Source organism: Hirundo rustica, chromosome 7 (assembly GCF_015227805.2).
Source record: "Hirundo rustica isolate bHirRus1 chromosome 7, bHirRus1.pri.v3, whole genome shotgun sequence".
NCBI lineage: Eukaryota > Metazoa > Chordata > Aves > Passeriformes > Hirundinidae > Hirundo > Hirundo rustica.
Window position 1 is genome coordinate 35,053,897 of NC_053456.1, and position 15,830 is coordinate 35,069,726.

General features: G+C 52.0%; 1 protein-coding gene across 7 annotated transcripts in view; it reads right to left on the minus strand.

The window, feature by feature from the left end:
- Positions 1 to 15,800, minus strand: part of LOC120755159 (aryl hydrocarbon receptor-like) — a 48,206-nt gene extending 32,406 nt beyond the window's left edge. For all 7 annotated transcript variants that reach the window (XM_040069806.2, XM_040069812.2, XM_040069805.2 and 4 more), the window contains exons 1-3: positions 12,630 to 15,800; positions 12,013 to 12,206; positions 2,779 to 2,885 (exon numbers count right to left, since the gene is read on the minus strand). In XM_040069806.2, the coding sequence (XP_039925740.1) occupies positions 2,779 to 2,885; positions 12,013 to 12,206; positions 12,630 to 12,670 (342 nt within the window). In that variant the 5' untranslated portion in view covers positions 12,671 to 15,800. The remainder of the gene's footprint in view (positions 1 to 2,778; positions 2,886 to 12,012; positions 12,207 to 12,629) is intronic.
- Between the last annotated feature and the right edge of the window lie 30 nt (positions 15,801 to 15,830).

Below are 15,830 nucleotides of genomic sequence, written 5' to 3' on the forward strand. Positions count from 1 at the left end.
GGATTTGAAATTGCAGCAAAACCAATCTGATTTCTGAAAAGCCAATTTCTTCCAAAGCAGCAGGGAATTCAGGCTGAGTCTGGTGCCTGAACTTGGGGGAAAACCACAGAATCCCTGGGTGACCCCGGAGCACCTTTTCCTTTCTGCAAATACATCGCCAAATCATTCAGATTGGAGAACCCCTCTTTGATCACCACCTCCAAGGTCACTTCCTCTGGAGCACTACCTCGCTTATGCACAACCCACACCCCTTAGGGCTGAATACTGTGCTCTGTTTTCACAAAATAAATACCCAAAGCTGCTGTGCCTGTGTGGGTTTGAAGCTCCAAACCCTCCCCGCAGAGAAGAGCAAATGCAGCTGTCTATCTGAAGTTTCCATTGCATTTTTAATGTTACACACTTAGACATTTCACAGTTCGCTGGCTCTTCCACCCACTCCTCAAGCTCCAGGACTGCAAAGTCAATTTTCAAGGGAGCACTGGGCTTCCCGGCAGGAATGGGCTGAGCTGATCAGAGCCTCTGTCATACTCAAGAGGGGCTCACTGCTACCAGTTTAATACATTTGGCAAGTAATTTGGATGTTTTCCCTGAGCTAAAACCCCCACAGCTGGCAGGACAGGACATATGAGAAGGGTCCAGGGTGCTGGCTGACAGTGTCCTTTACACCTGGAGAAGAGTAGAAGGGGCAGAGGAGCTTCTCTACCAGTTTGGGAGTGCAGCTCCTTTCCAGGAGTCCTGGCTTTCCATCCCTGCTCTCTGGCAGCAGGCAGGAGCCCACAGGCAGAACATTGCTGACACAGGCACTGGCAGGATCCTGGGAAGCACCCTGAAGTGCTGCAGGCACAGCACCAACCCTTGCAAGCCTCTGTGGCACAGAGCCCAGTGCTTTGGAGACCTTGTCATCCCACTGCCAGGGCTGAGAGCAGCCCCACAGCAGTACTCCCTGAGCCCAGCTGCCAGACTTCACTCTGTGGCTCAGTGTCCCCAACTCTGAAAATCATCAGTCACTCAGCAGACACCTTCAAGCCTGTGGTGCTGCCCAAGAGCAAAGGCACTGAAACCCAATGAAAATCATCGGTTTATCTTCCCAGAAGCTGAAGAGCTTTCACTGGCCTGACACCACCACATGGCCACCCCTCCCTAAGGACAACAGATCTCCACAGGGACACTATGGCAGCACAAAGCAGGACCTCTCTGGAAGGCAGAGTGTGAGCCCTGTGGCTTTTCAGAGCCAAAACCATCCTGCACCACTAACCTGGCAGGGAAGCCACAGTAGCCAGCCCTGGCCTGCTTCCCCCAATTCATAATGTGCAGACATCAGCATTAATTAGGGCTTGGCATGTAGTCTCAGCCAAGTCCAGCTATTGTTGCTGCCAACTCCTGTTTCATCATCCAGGTCAGAGTTTCTCCCCCCTCTCCTTCCCTTTATTCCAGGCACAAACGCTCTCTCTATTTAGTGGGGTAAATCTCAGTGTGTGGGAATCTGCTGCAGAGGTTAATTAGTGCTGCCAATTGCACTTTAACCCTTTGAGCAGCTTCAGAGGAGAAGAGGGGAAGAATCAGAGCAGACCAAGAGACAAAGGAAGTTCGGCCATCAGAGGTGACAGACCAAGCTGAAGCATAAGTATGGAGGAATGTTTCCTCAGGGGCTCAGAGACCGATTCTAAGCTCCTGCCACATCCAGCGTCACACAGATAGACACTGAGAGAGCTGAACCAGCTTTTCAGACCCAGTTTGCTACCTCTAGAAAAACGGTACCCAGCTGTGGGAGGAGCTGATGAGAGGACATCAACCCGATGAGCAGTTTTGTTACATCCTGAGGGAAAACCCTCAGGTTCCTAGCTATTAACCAGGCTGGCCTTAGCCCTTCTCCCAGGAGACACAGAGATCCCCAGCTCTCAGGCAGGACAATAACTACACTTCGTGCTGAGTGAGCGTTTAGACAGGAGCTGGGGCTGCCCAGCGTGCTCAGCCCTTGCTGGAGGACAGCCAGGCAGGCAGGGGACAGTGCCACAGCCTGTGCCCAGATGCCAGGCGGGGGACGGCAGACCTGTGTCCTTGAAGGACCTCATCCTCCCAGAGCCTGACCTCCTCCCATTCTCTGTGCAAAGTTTGGGGACAGAAGGTGACCTCCTGGCATCTCTGAATGAATCATGGCAGCTGCAGCATCACCAGCCTTGTCTCCAGCACCCCCAAAGGAGACCACCTGGGAAAAACAGAGCTCCTGGGATACACTCATCTAACCTGTGTTTAAGGAATGAGCACATGGCCCATCAGCATCAATCTGTGTGCTCAGTGTCACACATTCCTTCCTCATAACCAGGGGAGACTTCCAGGACATTCTCTTCTGTGTTTTCACCAGCATTTGGACAATATCCTCGAGTCAGGATCAGTGTGCCCATGCTAAAAACAGCACTCAAACACCTTGCTCCATTTGGTTTCTATGTTACACCTCTGGAACATTTACACATGAGGGCAGAGAAGCAGAAAAGATGAAACACCATGCTCAGAAATCCAGCAAGATGTTCCCTACATAGGGACTATTTACAGATAGCAAGTTTTTTCCAGGAATAATGGGAAAAGCAGGGAAGAAGAAACACAATTTATGCCCCAGGGACCTTTGGAGGTCTTAAACCTTTGCCCGGTGAACTATACCACATGAAATCACAAATCACCTGCCATCAGCAACAGAACAGCCTGGCTTTGGGGTAAAACCCAAAGAGGCTGGAAGAGGGACAAGAGGAAGATCCCATGAAGGCATTTGTGAGGAGAACTAACCTGCAGGAGCAGCTCACCCTCTGGAACTGCTGCCAAGCCTGGAGCTGGTCCGGTGCCACAGGCTCTGTCCCTCTGGGCTTCTTTGTCAGCAGGATTCTTCAGAGCAACTGCACCCAGGAAAGAGAAGGGACATCAGTGCTGCAGGAACACACTGCCACAACAGCTGGAATGCTGCAAAACTGGACAGTGCAGGGGAAGGCACCATACAGTCACAGCCCTTTGCTTCACCCCTCACAAGAGTCAATTATTAACAGGATGTTTAAAGAGCCAAGCCCCCTCCTGTGGAGAATACAAATGTCGCTTCTGAGCCTCCTTTTCTCCAGGCTGACCCTCCTTTCCCAACTCACTCAGCTGCTCCTCATCAGAATTGTGCTCCAGACCCTTCCCCAGCTCTGCTCCCTTCACTGGATGTGCTCCAGCCCTTCAGTGTCTTTCTTGTTGCGAGGGGCCAAAAGTGAACACAGGATTCAAGGTGCAGCCCCAGCAATGCCCAGCACAGGTGACAGTCACTGCCCTGGCCTTCCTAAACACCTGACAGATGCTGGCCAACAACAGCAGAAGTCTGCCCCACACAGGAGGCATTGCAGCAAAACCCAGGATAAGGAATGTGCACAGCTCAGTCAATGATGTCTTGTTACAGTTCAGCAACACAGTGAGTTTACTCAAACAAATTAAGGCAAGCCACAGCTCATAGTTGGAGAAAAACAACACAGAAAACACACAGATCCAGACACAGACACCCGAGATCTAATAGTGGTTGATGCACGATCCACACGCATGAGGGAATCTGTCACACAACTGAACTGAAGGATGTGCCCGTAAATGTTGTTCTGTACTCCCCGAGAGAACAATTCTTGGGGATATTTTGATGCGGATAATAATTAAAGGATAAAATGGCAACAAGCCTGTGCATGACAGGCCTGTCCAGAGGACAAAGGAACTCAGGAAAGCTGGGAAGCCTCTTGCCAGCACCACAAGGACAGAGGACAACATTTGGCTTCTGGTAAACCAGCTGCTCCCACTGGGATTCGGGAGGAAAGGTGTGAAACACCAGCTGCAGCACCACCAGTGTACAGATGGAGCAAGAGCTCTCACGGATCTGCCTTTCCCAGCTCCTGGACTGCAGCATTTTCAGGCTCAGAGGTGATGGAAGCATCAAGTAGACTCGGGAAGCAATTGAACAGCGAGTCAGAAGGCAACAGCCACCAGCACACGAACAAAGCCAGGCTCTGAAACAGGCTCCACGCTCCCTGTGCTTTGCCAAAGCAGCTGCTGAAACTCAGCTCCTCCATCTGCATGGAGCCGATCCTGAAAGATCTCAGATGCGGCAAAAGGTGGATATTCCAGTCAGGCTTTGGGAACAAAAGAGCAGGTTTGTGCCAGCGCCCTTCCAGCACAGCAACTGGCTTTTCTGATCGCTGGGAGCAAAATGCGGGAGCTATGAATTATTCAAGATCTCCAGTCCTCCTCTGTGAGCGCCCAGCCCGCTGTGCTGGAAGTGAGAGATAAAAATAAACCTGGCTGACTGGAGAGCAGCTAAAGGTGCTGCTCTCTGCTCAGGGCTCTGGTTTAATGGTTTGATATTGTCCCTGCAAATGGCAATCTTGATCCCAACCACTGCCTACAAACAGGCTGTGCTATCAGCATCTGGGCTCTGGGGCCAGAGGAGACACTAGAGGACAGCCTGCTGAGGGATGTCTGCCACTAAACAGGATCCAACCACCGGGGTGTGAGGGATAAACCAGAATTCCCATGGAGGTTTCCCCATGAACTTCACCAAACAGTGCCTTTTCTGTCCGAGTCATCCAAGGATCCCCAAAGAGGACAGGCTCTTGGCTGTGGCCACACCAGACTGTGGTCCCACCCAGTGTCCCCCGGCTTCATGTGTCCATAAATAGCCCCGTGCTGCCCCTGGGGTCAGCAATTCAGCAGAACTGTCACAGCACATCAGGCTGACGGAGCAGAATGAGCCAGGGAACTGCCACAGCCTCCCTACTTTGTGCATCCCACCCAGAGCTGGGCACCAGGAAAGGTGGAATACACTCCAGGAACAGCACTCCCCTTCACCTAGGGCAGCAAAACCAAGTGCAGCCTTTGTTCTCACTGCATACCCTGGGAGAGGCACTTGCAGGAAAAAACAGAATAAAAAGGAGAGAACTGGCTTTTCCTGGGCTCCCTCCTTCTGGCAACCAGTGTCATCTTTTCTGCTGGAAGGAGAAAGGTGAGGAGACAGAAGCTGGTCACCTAAAAGCAGTGAGACTTTCACAACTTTACTGCTATTTCTTCCAAGAAACAGCTCGTGCCAGGCCCTGCAGGCTATCTGGCCACAAAAAGCCTTTTAGCTGAGAGGAAGAAAATCTCTCCCATCTCTGGGGAACAAGTTCCCAGCCTACAGCTGCCTCCACACAGGAGGAGGATGCTCCCTGCCCTGTGGCCATTCTCACACACGGTACACACCAGCTCTCTGCTGGTCCTGCAGAGGGGCTACCACGGGTGGGTTTCCTCCCTCTATCTCCAGGTGCTTCCCAGCCTGGGAATCTGTTTCATGTGGCTCTTCAGGGATACCTTGCTTCCTACCAGGTTTGCCAGTGAACTCCTAAACCTGCCAGGGGCTTTGTAGATCCGGGAAATCTCTGCACCACCAAGCAGGAGTTAACATTTTAGAGAGGCTATCTCCTAGCCCCCTTCCCTCCACACAGCAAAAGCTGGTGGGAGCAGGGTTTCCATCAGCCACTGACTGCAAAGGAGAAAAATCAAAACACTCGATCCCAAACCCTCAGGTGTTGATGAAGGAGAAGGAAACCAAACTGCTTCCTGACTCTATAAGAGCCGCAGGAGAGGGCTGGGCCATCTGTATGGCCACTGTCAGTCTGAGCAGGTTGTAGAGCGGGGAAAGAGAAAGATTTTGGTACAAGCCTTCTGCCAAACAGGCCAGTGTGTTCCAGCTGCTCTAGGGGAAGGATTGATTGATTGATTTCCTAACAAAACTGTCTTTTATCCACTTCTCTCTTTCTGTCATTTGTGCCAGTCCCATGAAGAGTTGATCTTACCTCATGGTAAAGTCTCTACTCCAACAAGAGGATCTCCAGATCTCCCTTTCCCATCCATTTCTCCAGCTTCTCCTTTCTCACTGGCAGAGGGACCTGCAGCTCTGCTGCTTGGTACACCCCCCTCACATCAAATAATCCCTCAACATTGTTTTTTACCTACCTGTTATTGCTAGTAAGAGAGAAAATATTGGAAATTAAGAAAACATCATGTAAATGGTGAGGGAAGTAGGCAGAGATTTGCCAATGCCAGGCCACAGAGCCATCTTCTCCCTGCCTTGCTGAACCATCAGTTGGGTTCTCATCAGTGCTGCTCAAAACCTATTTTCCAGCCACTGGCAAATACTTCCTGACTTCCCATTTGTTAATACATAATGGATACCATAGTTTTACTCAACTTTATACCTGCCAGAGCTTCTCATTTGGCAGAAATTTCATTAAACAAATGAATTATTTATCCCTGCCTGAATGATGTGGATACATCACTTTTCAAGAACACTTATGGTTAATAATGGATGGCCTCTCAAAAGATCTCACTGCACTTTTAGAAGCAAGGAGGCCTTGACTACATGTAGCTTTTTGTTGTGTCAAAAGGAGAAGCACGTGCAGGATTTTAAACAAGGACAAAGATGACAAGGACCTGCCAGATTTTCCTTCTTCCTGCAGCTTCATCAACTGTTTGAACCCTCCCTCTCCCACTGCTCCTCCCTCAGCAGCTTTAGCACCCATCATAGAACGGTTTAGGTTGGAAGGGACCTTAACCACCACTTAGTTCCACTCCCCTACCGTGGGATACCTTCCACTAGACCAGGAAGGATTATCCCAGCCCAAAGCCTCAGCCTGGAGTTTCTTCCCAGCCCTGCTCCCCTGCCTGCCTTTGCAGGGGCCCTTGAGACAGCCCAGTTGCTTGCAGGTAGCAGAGCAGGCAGCCCCCAGGAGCCTGCTGTGAGCCCCAGGGAGCTCCAACTGCCACCAGCTGCTTCCCTGAGAGTCAGGAAAAAACACTTGGCAAGGAAAGCATGCAGCAGAAAACTGCCTACCTTAGGGAAGTCACAAGACTTCTCCACCTTAAATTGCTCCTCCGAGGTCAGCTCTTTATCTAGGCAATTAAGACTGCATGGTGATCACAGGACCAGGCTTTGTTTTTCTTAAACCAGCCCTTAGACTTCACTGCTACAGCTCTCTGCAGTGCTTGATAAACAGCTCAGGAGGAGGGAGGGCACACAAGCGAAGGGGTGAGCAGCGTTAGTCCCACACACTCCATCTCGAGACCTCATCCCTAAGCAGAGGTTTCAGGGGCACAGTTATATAGTCTATAATAATTATATAATCAAAAGCACCTTTCCAGCCTGACCTGGCTGCAGGTCAGGCACTGTCTGGGCCACCACAGCTCCAGCAATAACAATCTGGGTTCATACCACAGTCCAAAGGGTGAGGCTCAGCCCCGAGGCTGCAGTCGATAGTACAATAGCCACTGACGATTTTAAGAGGACTCTGGGAAAATCCCCAAGGCCTCAAATTCCACAAAAGTGTTATCTTTTAAAGATACATGGGAGAGAAAATCTGCTTAAGTTTTGGATACATGACCTTAAGCTTCTATACAGAAGAGACCCGTGCAGAGCTCAAACCCACATAGAGACCAGAACAACTCTCTGATCCACAGTCACAAACTTGTGCAGCCAACAAGTCCCTCTGGAGCCAAAAGTTTCTAAGGCCACAACACGTGTCAGGGTATTTCCCCCTCTCGTCCCAGCCAGTGATGGCCCAGAAAGCCAGGCAGGACGCTGCACACAGGCAGAGATGCATCTGTATCTCTGAGGATTCACGCTTCAAGGCAGGGTTATCCCATTGCTATGGGGTTCAAACATGCAGCTCCCAACACCATGGACTGACCTTTTCCTACTGCTCATAAACCCTAGACTTGATTCAGAGCACCAAGAAAAATCCCACAGGTCAAACACTGAACATCAGGCACGGGTCTGTGACAGGCATAGGGCAGCCTGGGGACACTCAGCTGGCCCCCAGGGGCAAGTGCGTGCCCAGCAGGGCTACACTCACACACCAGAAGGGCCGGGCTTGCTGTAGGATGGGAAGCACAGTGTGGATGAACTTCTCAGCTGTCCTGGGTTACAATGTAAGATGTGCCCAAAGTATCTATCACCATCTACATGAGCTGTTGAAACTAGGCTGGGCAGTGTTTCTCTTGCCCCCTCTCTCCAGACTATCTTCTGTTAGTGGCCCATCAATGCCTTGCCACACGACTCATAGGTAACTCCCTCCAGGAGCTATCTCTGTTTAATGGGCAATCAAGGACCCATTCCAAGACTGATAAAATGACATCAGCCCATTATGAGATGCTCCCCCCAGGGGGAGGAGCCAAGCATTCCCACCTGGATAGAATCTGGGATTTGGGACAGCACAAGCAGCCTTACCCACTGGATTCCCAGAGGACAAGAGCTACCAGACCTTTCTGTGGGAACACTGCTTCAACAAGACCACTTCATCTGGACTGCTACCACCACAGTGTCAGCTTGTATTCTGACTCTGTCAGTGGTCTTTTGTACTACTGCATGTGCTTTATTTTATTTTACCTTTTTTTTTTCCTCTCCTATTAAATTGTTTTTTCTGACTTGGAATCTCTCACTGGTTCTGCCTTCAAGCCAGCACACCAGCACACTGCAGGAACAAACTCCGAGAGACACTTCTCCAAAATGAGCCCTTGGCTGTTGTGACATCTGCCAGTTGACCTCCCACCAGGAGTTTAAGTGGCCGAAGCTACACAGATGGCACCTGACAGCCACATGACAAGGCACCTTTGAGGCATCTTCTTTTTTTTGGTAAGAAATCCTCATGCAGAGCAAGACAGCAAACCTTCCCCCCGGAGCATCTTTCCTTCTCCCCCCTCGCTTACCAGAAGGTGAGGGAGGTGGAAGAGACAGGGACCCCTCCTCCCTTCCCAGCAGTGTTTGCTGGGCCAAGAGGAACAGGGAGGGATTAGAGGGGAGCAGCCCTGACAGGCACCACCGGGATAAGCTGCTGGCACACAGCTGGTGTGACATGCTGTGCACCCCGTGGCACGGCAGGCGAACAGCAGCACACAGGCTGGGGGAGGTGCCAGGGAGGTGCACAGGGAGGTGCCCTGCAGCACAGTCCCACCTCCACCAAACCGCATGAGCTGAAAGAGCCTCCAGCAGGGCAGGGAGGAAGGTCAGGGTAATGAACAAGAATTAATAATATTTGCTTACCAAGGCAGATAAGAAAAAAGGCATTTGGGAGGACTGTTGTAGGGGAAGAGACCTGGATGGGAAAGGAGGAGGTACAAGCCTTTAAATCAGATGGCACTGATGTTTGGATAGGACCCTCAGCTTGGAAGCCAACCTCAGCTCCTTTTGGCCCTTCTGATCCCGGTGCTGGGCTCTGGGCGGTGCTGCTTCTCCAGTAGGATGGATGTTGGATGGGCTGGATATCCTGTTCCCTGGCAGGACACCTCTCCCAATGTTTCCATCCCTCCCATGATCCTGCTCCCCTCCTATGCTCACCTCTTTCATGGCAAGGAAGCACTTGTGTGAACTTGGGACTGCAAAGTCAGGCAATGGGGGAAGGGAAATCTCACAGAGAACAGTGGTGCCCCACTACAAAGGGAGCCTCTTCCATCTGCCATGGATCAGGAGGAGACCTTGGAGGCTGAGATCCCTCCTCCGCCAGAGCTGCTGAACACACCTGGCACTGAGCTGCTTCCTGCTTTATTAAACTGGAAAGATTTCAATGGAAAAAAATTGAGTGGAATCAGTCCACAAACACACACAGGATGCTCTTGTCCTTCACTCTTCCAAAGCTCTGCAGAAAGCCACCAACCCAGCACATCAGCCTGCGGAAGGGTTTGCTTGGGTAAATAACCCTGCTCAGCAAAGGCAGTGCTTGATGATCTCTAAACCACTCCAAAGATTAAACAACAGAACACTGAGCAGCCTTAAATCCTCTGATTCCTGTCACTGAACTGCAGGCCTTTAGTGATGCCCCCATGCAGGCAGAGAGGCAGCAGGGACAGCTTCCCTTCGGGCTATATAAAGAATAAAAATCCTCATGTCCCCAGGAAAAACACATCCTTATAAAAACCAAAGGCCTTTAAGCCTGTACAAGTTCCCCCATGTACCAGCTGTTTGTAAACAGAGATGGTGAAGTAACATTAAAACCAGTTAATAATTAATAAATCAATAATTATTTATTTATTCTGGCAGGGGATGGGCTGGCATAAACCTGCTGGGTGAATTTCTGTCAGCAATCATGGGCAACACCTGGGACCTGCTCCAGCTGTTTCTCCTCACAATATGTGGCAGCACATCCCAGGTTTTGTCCTTGCTTTCCCTTGATCTTCTTTCAGGGACCGCTCAAGGAGGGTGGCTAGATAGATAAATAAATAAAGTAACTTTAAATCAATTATTTTGTTGATAAGCTTGCCCAGAATTCCACTTAGAGTCCTTTTTAATTGTTACTAAGCATCACGAATGACTCAGCTCAGTTTGCAATCCTATCTCACATCTGAAAGGCTGAAGCTTTCCTCCTTCCCTGCCACACCTGCCTCAAAGCTCTTCCACAGCCTCAGACAAACGGTGCCATGGAATTAAACTAGATGGAATGACAGAGGGGAAAAAGACACCCAAAACAAACGAAACAATCTCAGAACAGTAAATTTCCTGGTGACTTGGTGTTGCAAGGAAAACAACTCTCCCAGGCCATTCCTTTCCCAGCTCACCCAGCTGCCAATCCTTTAAGCGCGGTTAAAAGAGGTGGGGGGGAAGGAAAAGGCGCTGACTATATTAAGCATGAAATTGTGGGGTTTCTGTGGCCTGAAAACGCAATATTTTCAAGCCACTGCTACTCCACCAGGAAAATCCAGGGATGCCTCAGTGCCCTCCGGAGGGCTTCTCTTAATCACAATTATAGCGTGGTGGAACCGTTCCCAGCAATAAAAGACTCCCTGATAAACTGTAAGCACATCACAAGGAATTACCACTCACTGCCAGCACAGCGAGTCTATAGAAACAGAGAGAAAAAGTGACTTCCATGGGGAAACCCTCCAACCAGGACACGCAAGGCTCTGCCTCACCCTCCCGCACAAACCGGGATTTTCTACTTCAGCGGAACTCACACAAAAAAAAACCCCAAAAACAAAACAAAAAACCCAAAACAAACAAAAAAACCAAAAAAACCCCCCCAAAAACAACAACAACCAAACAACTTCATTCCTCCGGTCCCACGGCAGTGCGGGACACAGCTCCAGCGAGGAAATGTGGTCTAGAAAAGGGGGAAAGGCAATTCTAGGGGAAAGAAACCAAAATTCTGACGGGTAAAAAGATGAAATTCTAGGGCAGGTATAGAACAAAATATTCGGGGGGAGGGGGAAACAATATTACAGGTGGGCACGGCAAAATTCCAGAGGCGTAAAGACAGGAAAGACACAAAATTCGAGGGGATAAAACCCACCAGAACTTGAGGTAGTAAAAAAAAAAAAAATAGAGTGGGAAGGAGCCCCAAAAATCAAAGGGGGGGGATGACACCAAACCCAAAATGCGAAGGGAAAAAACCCAACCCAACAGCAAAATTCGCGGAGGAGAGGGAAATCCCACAAAATTCGATGCGGAAGGAGGGAATCAATTTCAAGTAGAAAAAAAAATCGACGCTTTTAAGAGACACAAACATTCGAGGGCAGAAATCCCACACAATCCAAGTAGGGGGAAAACCCGTCAAAATTTCAGGAGGGAAGCACAAGATGCGATGGGGGGGGGCGGCGGGGGGGAAACACCCCAAAAAATTCGAGGAGGGATCGAGTCGAAATTCCTGAAACTGGGGAGGAAACCCCAAAAATTCTAGGGGGAGAAAAAGCACAATTCTGGGAGGGAAGGAAAACAAGTTTTTGGCGAGGGAAACCCCGTAAAAAAAGCTCTAGGGGGAAAAAAAAAAAATCCAACCCACTAAAAATTCTAAATGAAAAATACTCTGTGGAGGAAAACAAACCCACGAAGTATTTTATAGAGTGGAGGGACAAGGGAATTGCCGAGGGGCGCAACAACATCCCGAGAGGGGGTGACACAGCTGCAGGAGGACGCAGCGGCGAGGAAGGAGGGGGACAGCGCACAATACCAGGCAGGAATTGAGAGCAGGGGGAAGCGCTGGGAAAATCCCTTACCGTCGAAGAAGCTCCTGGCGCGCAGGAAGCCAGCGCTGAGACGGAGCACCGACAGCTTGTCCAGCCCGGCCGCCACGTCCGGCGGGAAGGGCAGCAGCCTCGCCAGCCGCTCCAGCTCCCGGTTCAGCCGCTCCCGGTGCCGCTTGGACGGGTTGGAGCCACCGCCGCCCCCTTCGGCCGGGCCCGGCCGCGTCCTGCCGAGCACGGCCGCGTTACTGGGGAGAGGGGGAACCCCCCACAACTCTGCCCCGGCCCCCTCAGCCCCGTCGCCCTCACTCACGGCCGCGGCACCGGCGGAACCCCCACCCTGCCCTGCCCCGGCCCCCTCAGCCCCCTCGCCCTCACTCACGGCCGCGGCACCGGCGGAACCCCCACCCTGCCCCGGCCCCCTCAGCCCCGTCGCCCTCACTCACGGCCGCGGCACCGGCGGAACCCCCCACCCCAACCCTGCCCCGGCCCCCTCGCCCTCACTCACGGCCGCGGCACCGGCGGAACCCCACGCCCCAACCCTGCCCCGGCCCCCTCAGCCCCGTCGCCCTCACTCACGGCCGCGGCACCGGCGGAACCCACCGCCCCAACCCTGCCCCGGCCCCCTCAGCCCCCTCGCCCTCACTCACGGCCGCGGCACCGGCTTCCTCCGCCTGCGCCCCGCGTACATGGCCGGGTCGGCAGCGCCCGAGCGCCGCTCCCTCAGGGAGAGAAGCAAGAGAGCGGGAACGGGACCGGCCCGCCCCCGGCGAGAGGGAGACGGGGGATGGACGGGGATTTGGGGCGGCGGGGGATTGATGTACGATGGAGCTGAGGAGGGATTTGGGGCTGGAGAGGGAGTCGGACCCGATAGAGAGAAGGGGTGATAGGTGGGAGGGATGAAGGGGATTAAGGAGGAGGAGGTGAAGGGTGCTGAAGAGGGATTTGAGGTGTGAAAGGCGTGTGAAAGGAGTGGGGGGTGATAAGGAATGGGGGAGGCTGAAGGAGGATTTGGGGTGTGACAGGGCTGTAGGTGGGGATGTGAGGGTGTTGATGGGCAGGTGGGGACTGCACCATGGGTGCTAATAGCTCGAACAATCCACCTGGTTTGGAGCACAGAACGGCCTGCAGGGTGCAGAAGGGCTTGCAGATAAGGGGAGAGGCTAGTAAGAGGCAAATCCTGCCATGTGGACTAAGTCTTTATCATGCCAATGTCCTCCCTCACTGAACGGCTTGTCTGTGAAAACTGTTCCCAAGTGGCGACGTTCACACAAACTGTAGGTACCCATCTCGACTGATGAGCCATAATTAATTTAACTAGGCTCACTTGAAGACAGCTGCAACATCTCAGAAGGTGTCAAGGGTCCCCAAGTGATCCACAATATTATCCAGAGTGAAGCTCCCCGCTCCAGGGGAGGTACAGGGGATGTTCCCACATAGCCTCAGCAGAACATAAACCCCACACACGCTGTGTTTGTTGGACTCTTTCCCTTCACCACTCGATGGATGTAGTCTACAGTCACCACCTGGGCAAGACACGGAGAAGACTCGAAGAGGACCAAGGGAACATCACTGAAATCTACAAAGTAGCGGGTTTTTTTTCTGCACAGTCTGTTTCTCTGTCACTTTCTCTCCACCCTCCTATCTTTTCCCTCTCTCCTGCTCACATTTACTGTTAAACAGAAATCCATACTACTGGCATATGGTGTCGTTTACACCTTATTTCAGGCAGAGGCATCTCTGTAATAATTTGTAATAGTCGGATATTAACAACTGTGTGTGTCAATGCTGAGTGTAGCCCTTCCTGTGAGTCCCACAACCCCACAGGGCAGTTTGAGGGCTCAAAGGGAGGACACTGTCATGCCTCCGCTGCCATGCATGCCCACAGTAGGTGGAGACAGTGACAACGAGAGTGTCACACCCAGCACCAGGGCCAGGCTTTTCCCAGCACTTGTTCAGTCAAGGAGGAAATGGAGAGACATGGTTTCAGGTCAAAACAAACATCAGCACCATACAAAGCAAATCGCCTTTTAATACATCACCAAACACAGGGGTGAGGCTCCGGAGAGCTCTGTTCTCCTCAGCACCTTTGGGCTGCCATGAGCAGCACAAAGGAATCAGAGAGTGGAAAATGAGACACTGCCACCAGAACAGATTTTATCTGCACAGCCACGAGGTACAGAGAGATCAGACACCAGTGATAGAGCACAGGGGGGGTCTGTCATGGCCCCAAGCAGCAGTGCCCCCACCCCAAGGCCCGTCTCTGGCAGCACTGGGGGCCCCCAGCATACCACAACACTGTCCCACAGGTGCCAGAACAACAGAGGCCGGAGAGAAAAGTCCATCCTGCTGCTTTTTGGATCCAGATCATGGCCAGTCAATTCCTTGTCCTGTCCTAGGTGCTCCTCAAAGCCACCTTAGAGTGGTCCAGGATGTTTCGACACTGCTCTGCTCCCAGCCTATAGACAGGAGCTTGATCTTTCTCAGGCCCCATCAGCTGAGGCAAAGCTGGGCATGAAGGAAGAGACCCAGGGAGATGAGGCCACTCCACACCAGGCTATATGGGCTTGCTGCTGGCCCTGCACTAACTACCTGGTTTAATTTGCTCAGTCAATGCTTATCACCAGTGTGCAAGGCAGATGTGATGCTCAGGTTGATGAGTGCCTGACGGGAAGGTGTGAATGTGCCCAAGCACTCTGGTCTCCCTGACCCAATGTTGCAAGCCAGTGTGGTCTCAAATCATCCCCACCCTCCCCAGTCATTGCTTTTTTTGTGAGTTTCCCTGATGGATCTGCAAGACTTTGCTCCATGTTGGGGAAAAAACATATATAGGTTACATATACATAGAAAAGGAAAAGAATTCAACAAAGTGGTTCTGTGGGGTGCAGGACAATGGTTTGAGGGGCACCAAGTGGGTCTGGAGAGACAGACAGTGGTCACTGCATCCCTCCCTGCCTTTCCTTCCCACTGCTTTGGCAAAACCACAGGGGGACCGCCCACTGTTCCTCTGTCCCACGGCATCTGTGGAGCAGAGGAGAGGAAGGCAAGGACAAGCCAGTGACAAACCCAAGGGGAGCTCGGCTAGACCTTCCCCACGCTGCATCCCAGAAAGGTCACAGTGGCCTGGTACCCCCTTCTCCCAGATTCCCCTGGAAGGCTGCTGGAGAGCCCAAAATCCCAAGATGCCTCCACTCCTACCAACTCCACCTCCCACCAAGACCTTTTAATACTGCTGAGCTTCTTGAAGTGCTTGGTAACACCTTTTCCAAAGGATTTGGGTGGTTTCTGGAGGAGATGGAGAGCACAGGAGGGAAAGAGGCTCAGGCAGGCAGAGATATGATGCAGAGGACCAAACAGCAACATGACAAGAGTGGTCCAACACAGGAGATGAGGAGACCACGCTATTTTGTTGAGAAACAGCAGTTCAGTGCTATCTGCCTGTGAGGCAGCAGCTCCGTCTGCAAGGGTCTGCCCCAAGCACATGGATGTACCCTCAAGCAATGTCCTTCCTTGGACCGCAGGAGCCTGTAAGCCTCCCCAGTGGCACAGCTGCATCTCTGTGAAAGATTTCTCATGGAACAAAAAGTCCAAACCATTCCATCTTAGACTGCCTGAACGCATTGGAAGACAAAATCCTGAGAGACCAGGGAGCATGGGGTACCACTGGTGGGTATGAGAAGAGCTCACAGTTCCTGGTGGCTTTCCAAGACAGCGCTCCTGGTTCACAGTGAGCTCCAAACCAGGCCGCCCACAAAGGATGGTGTGGTTGCACCCGTGGCAGACCCCTTTGCTCCCTCCACAGGAGCCAGGCACCCCTCAGGTCCTGCAGCCCTCACACCTCATCTTGAGCT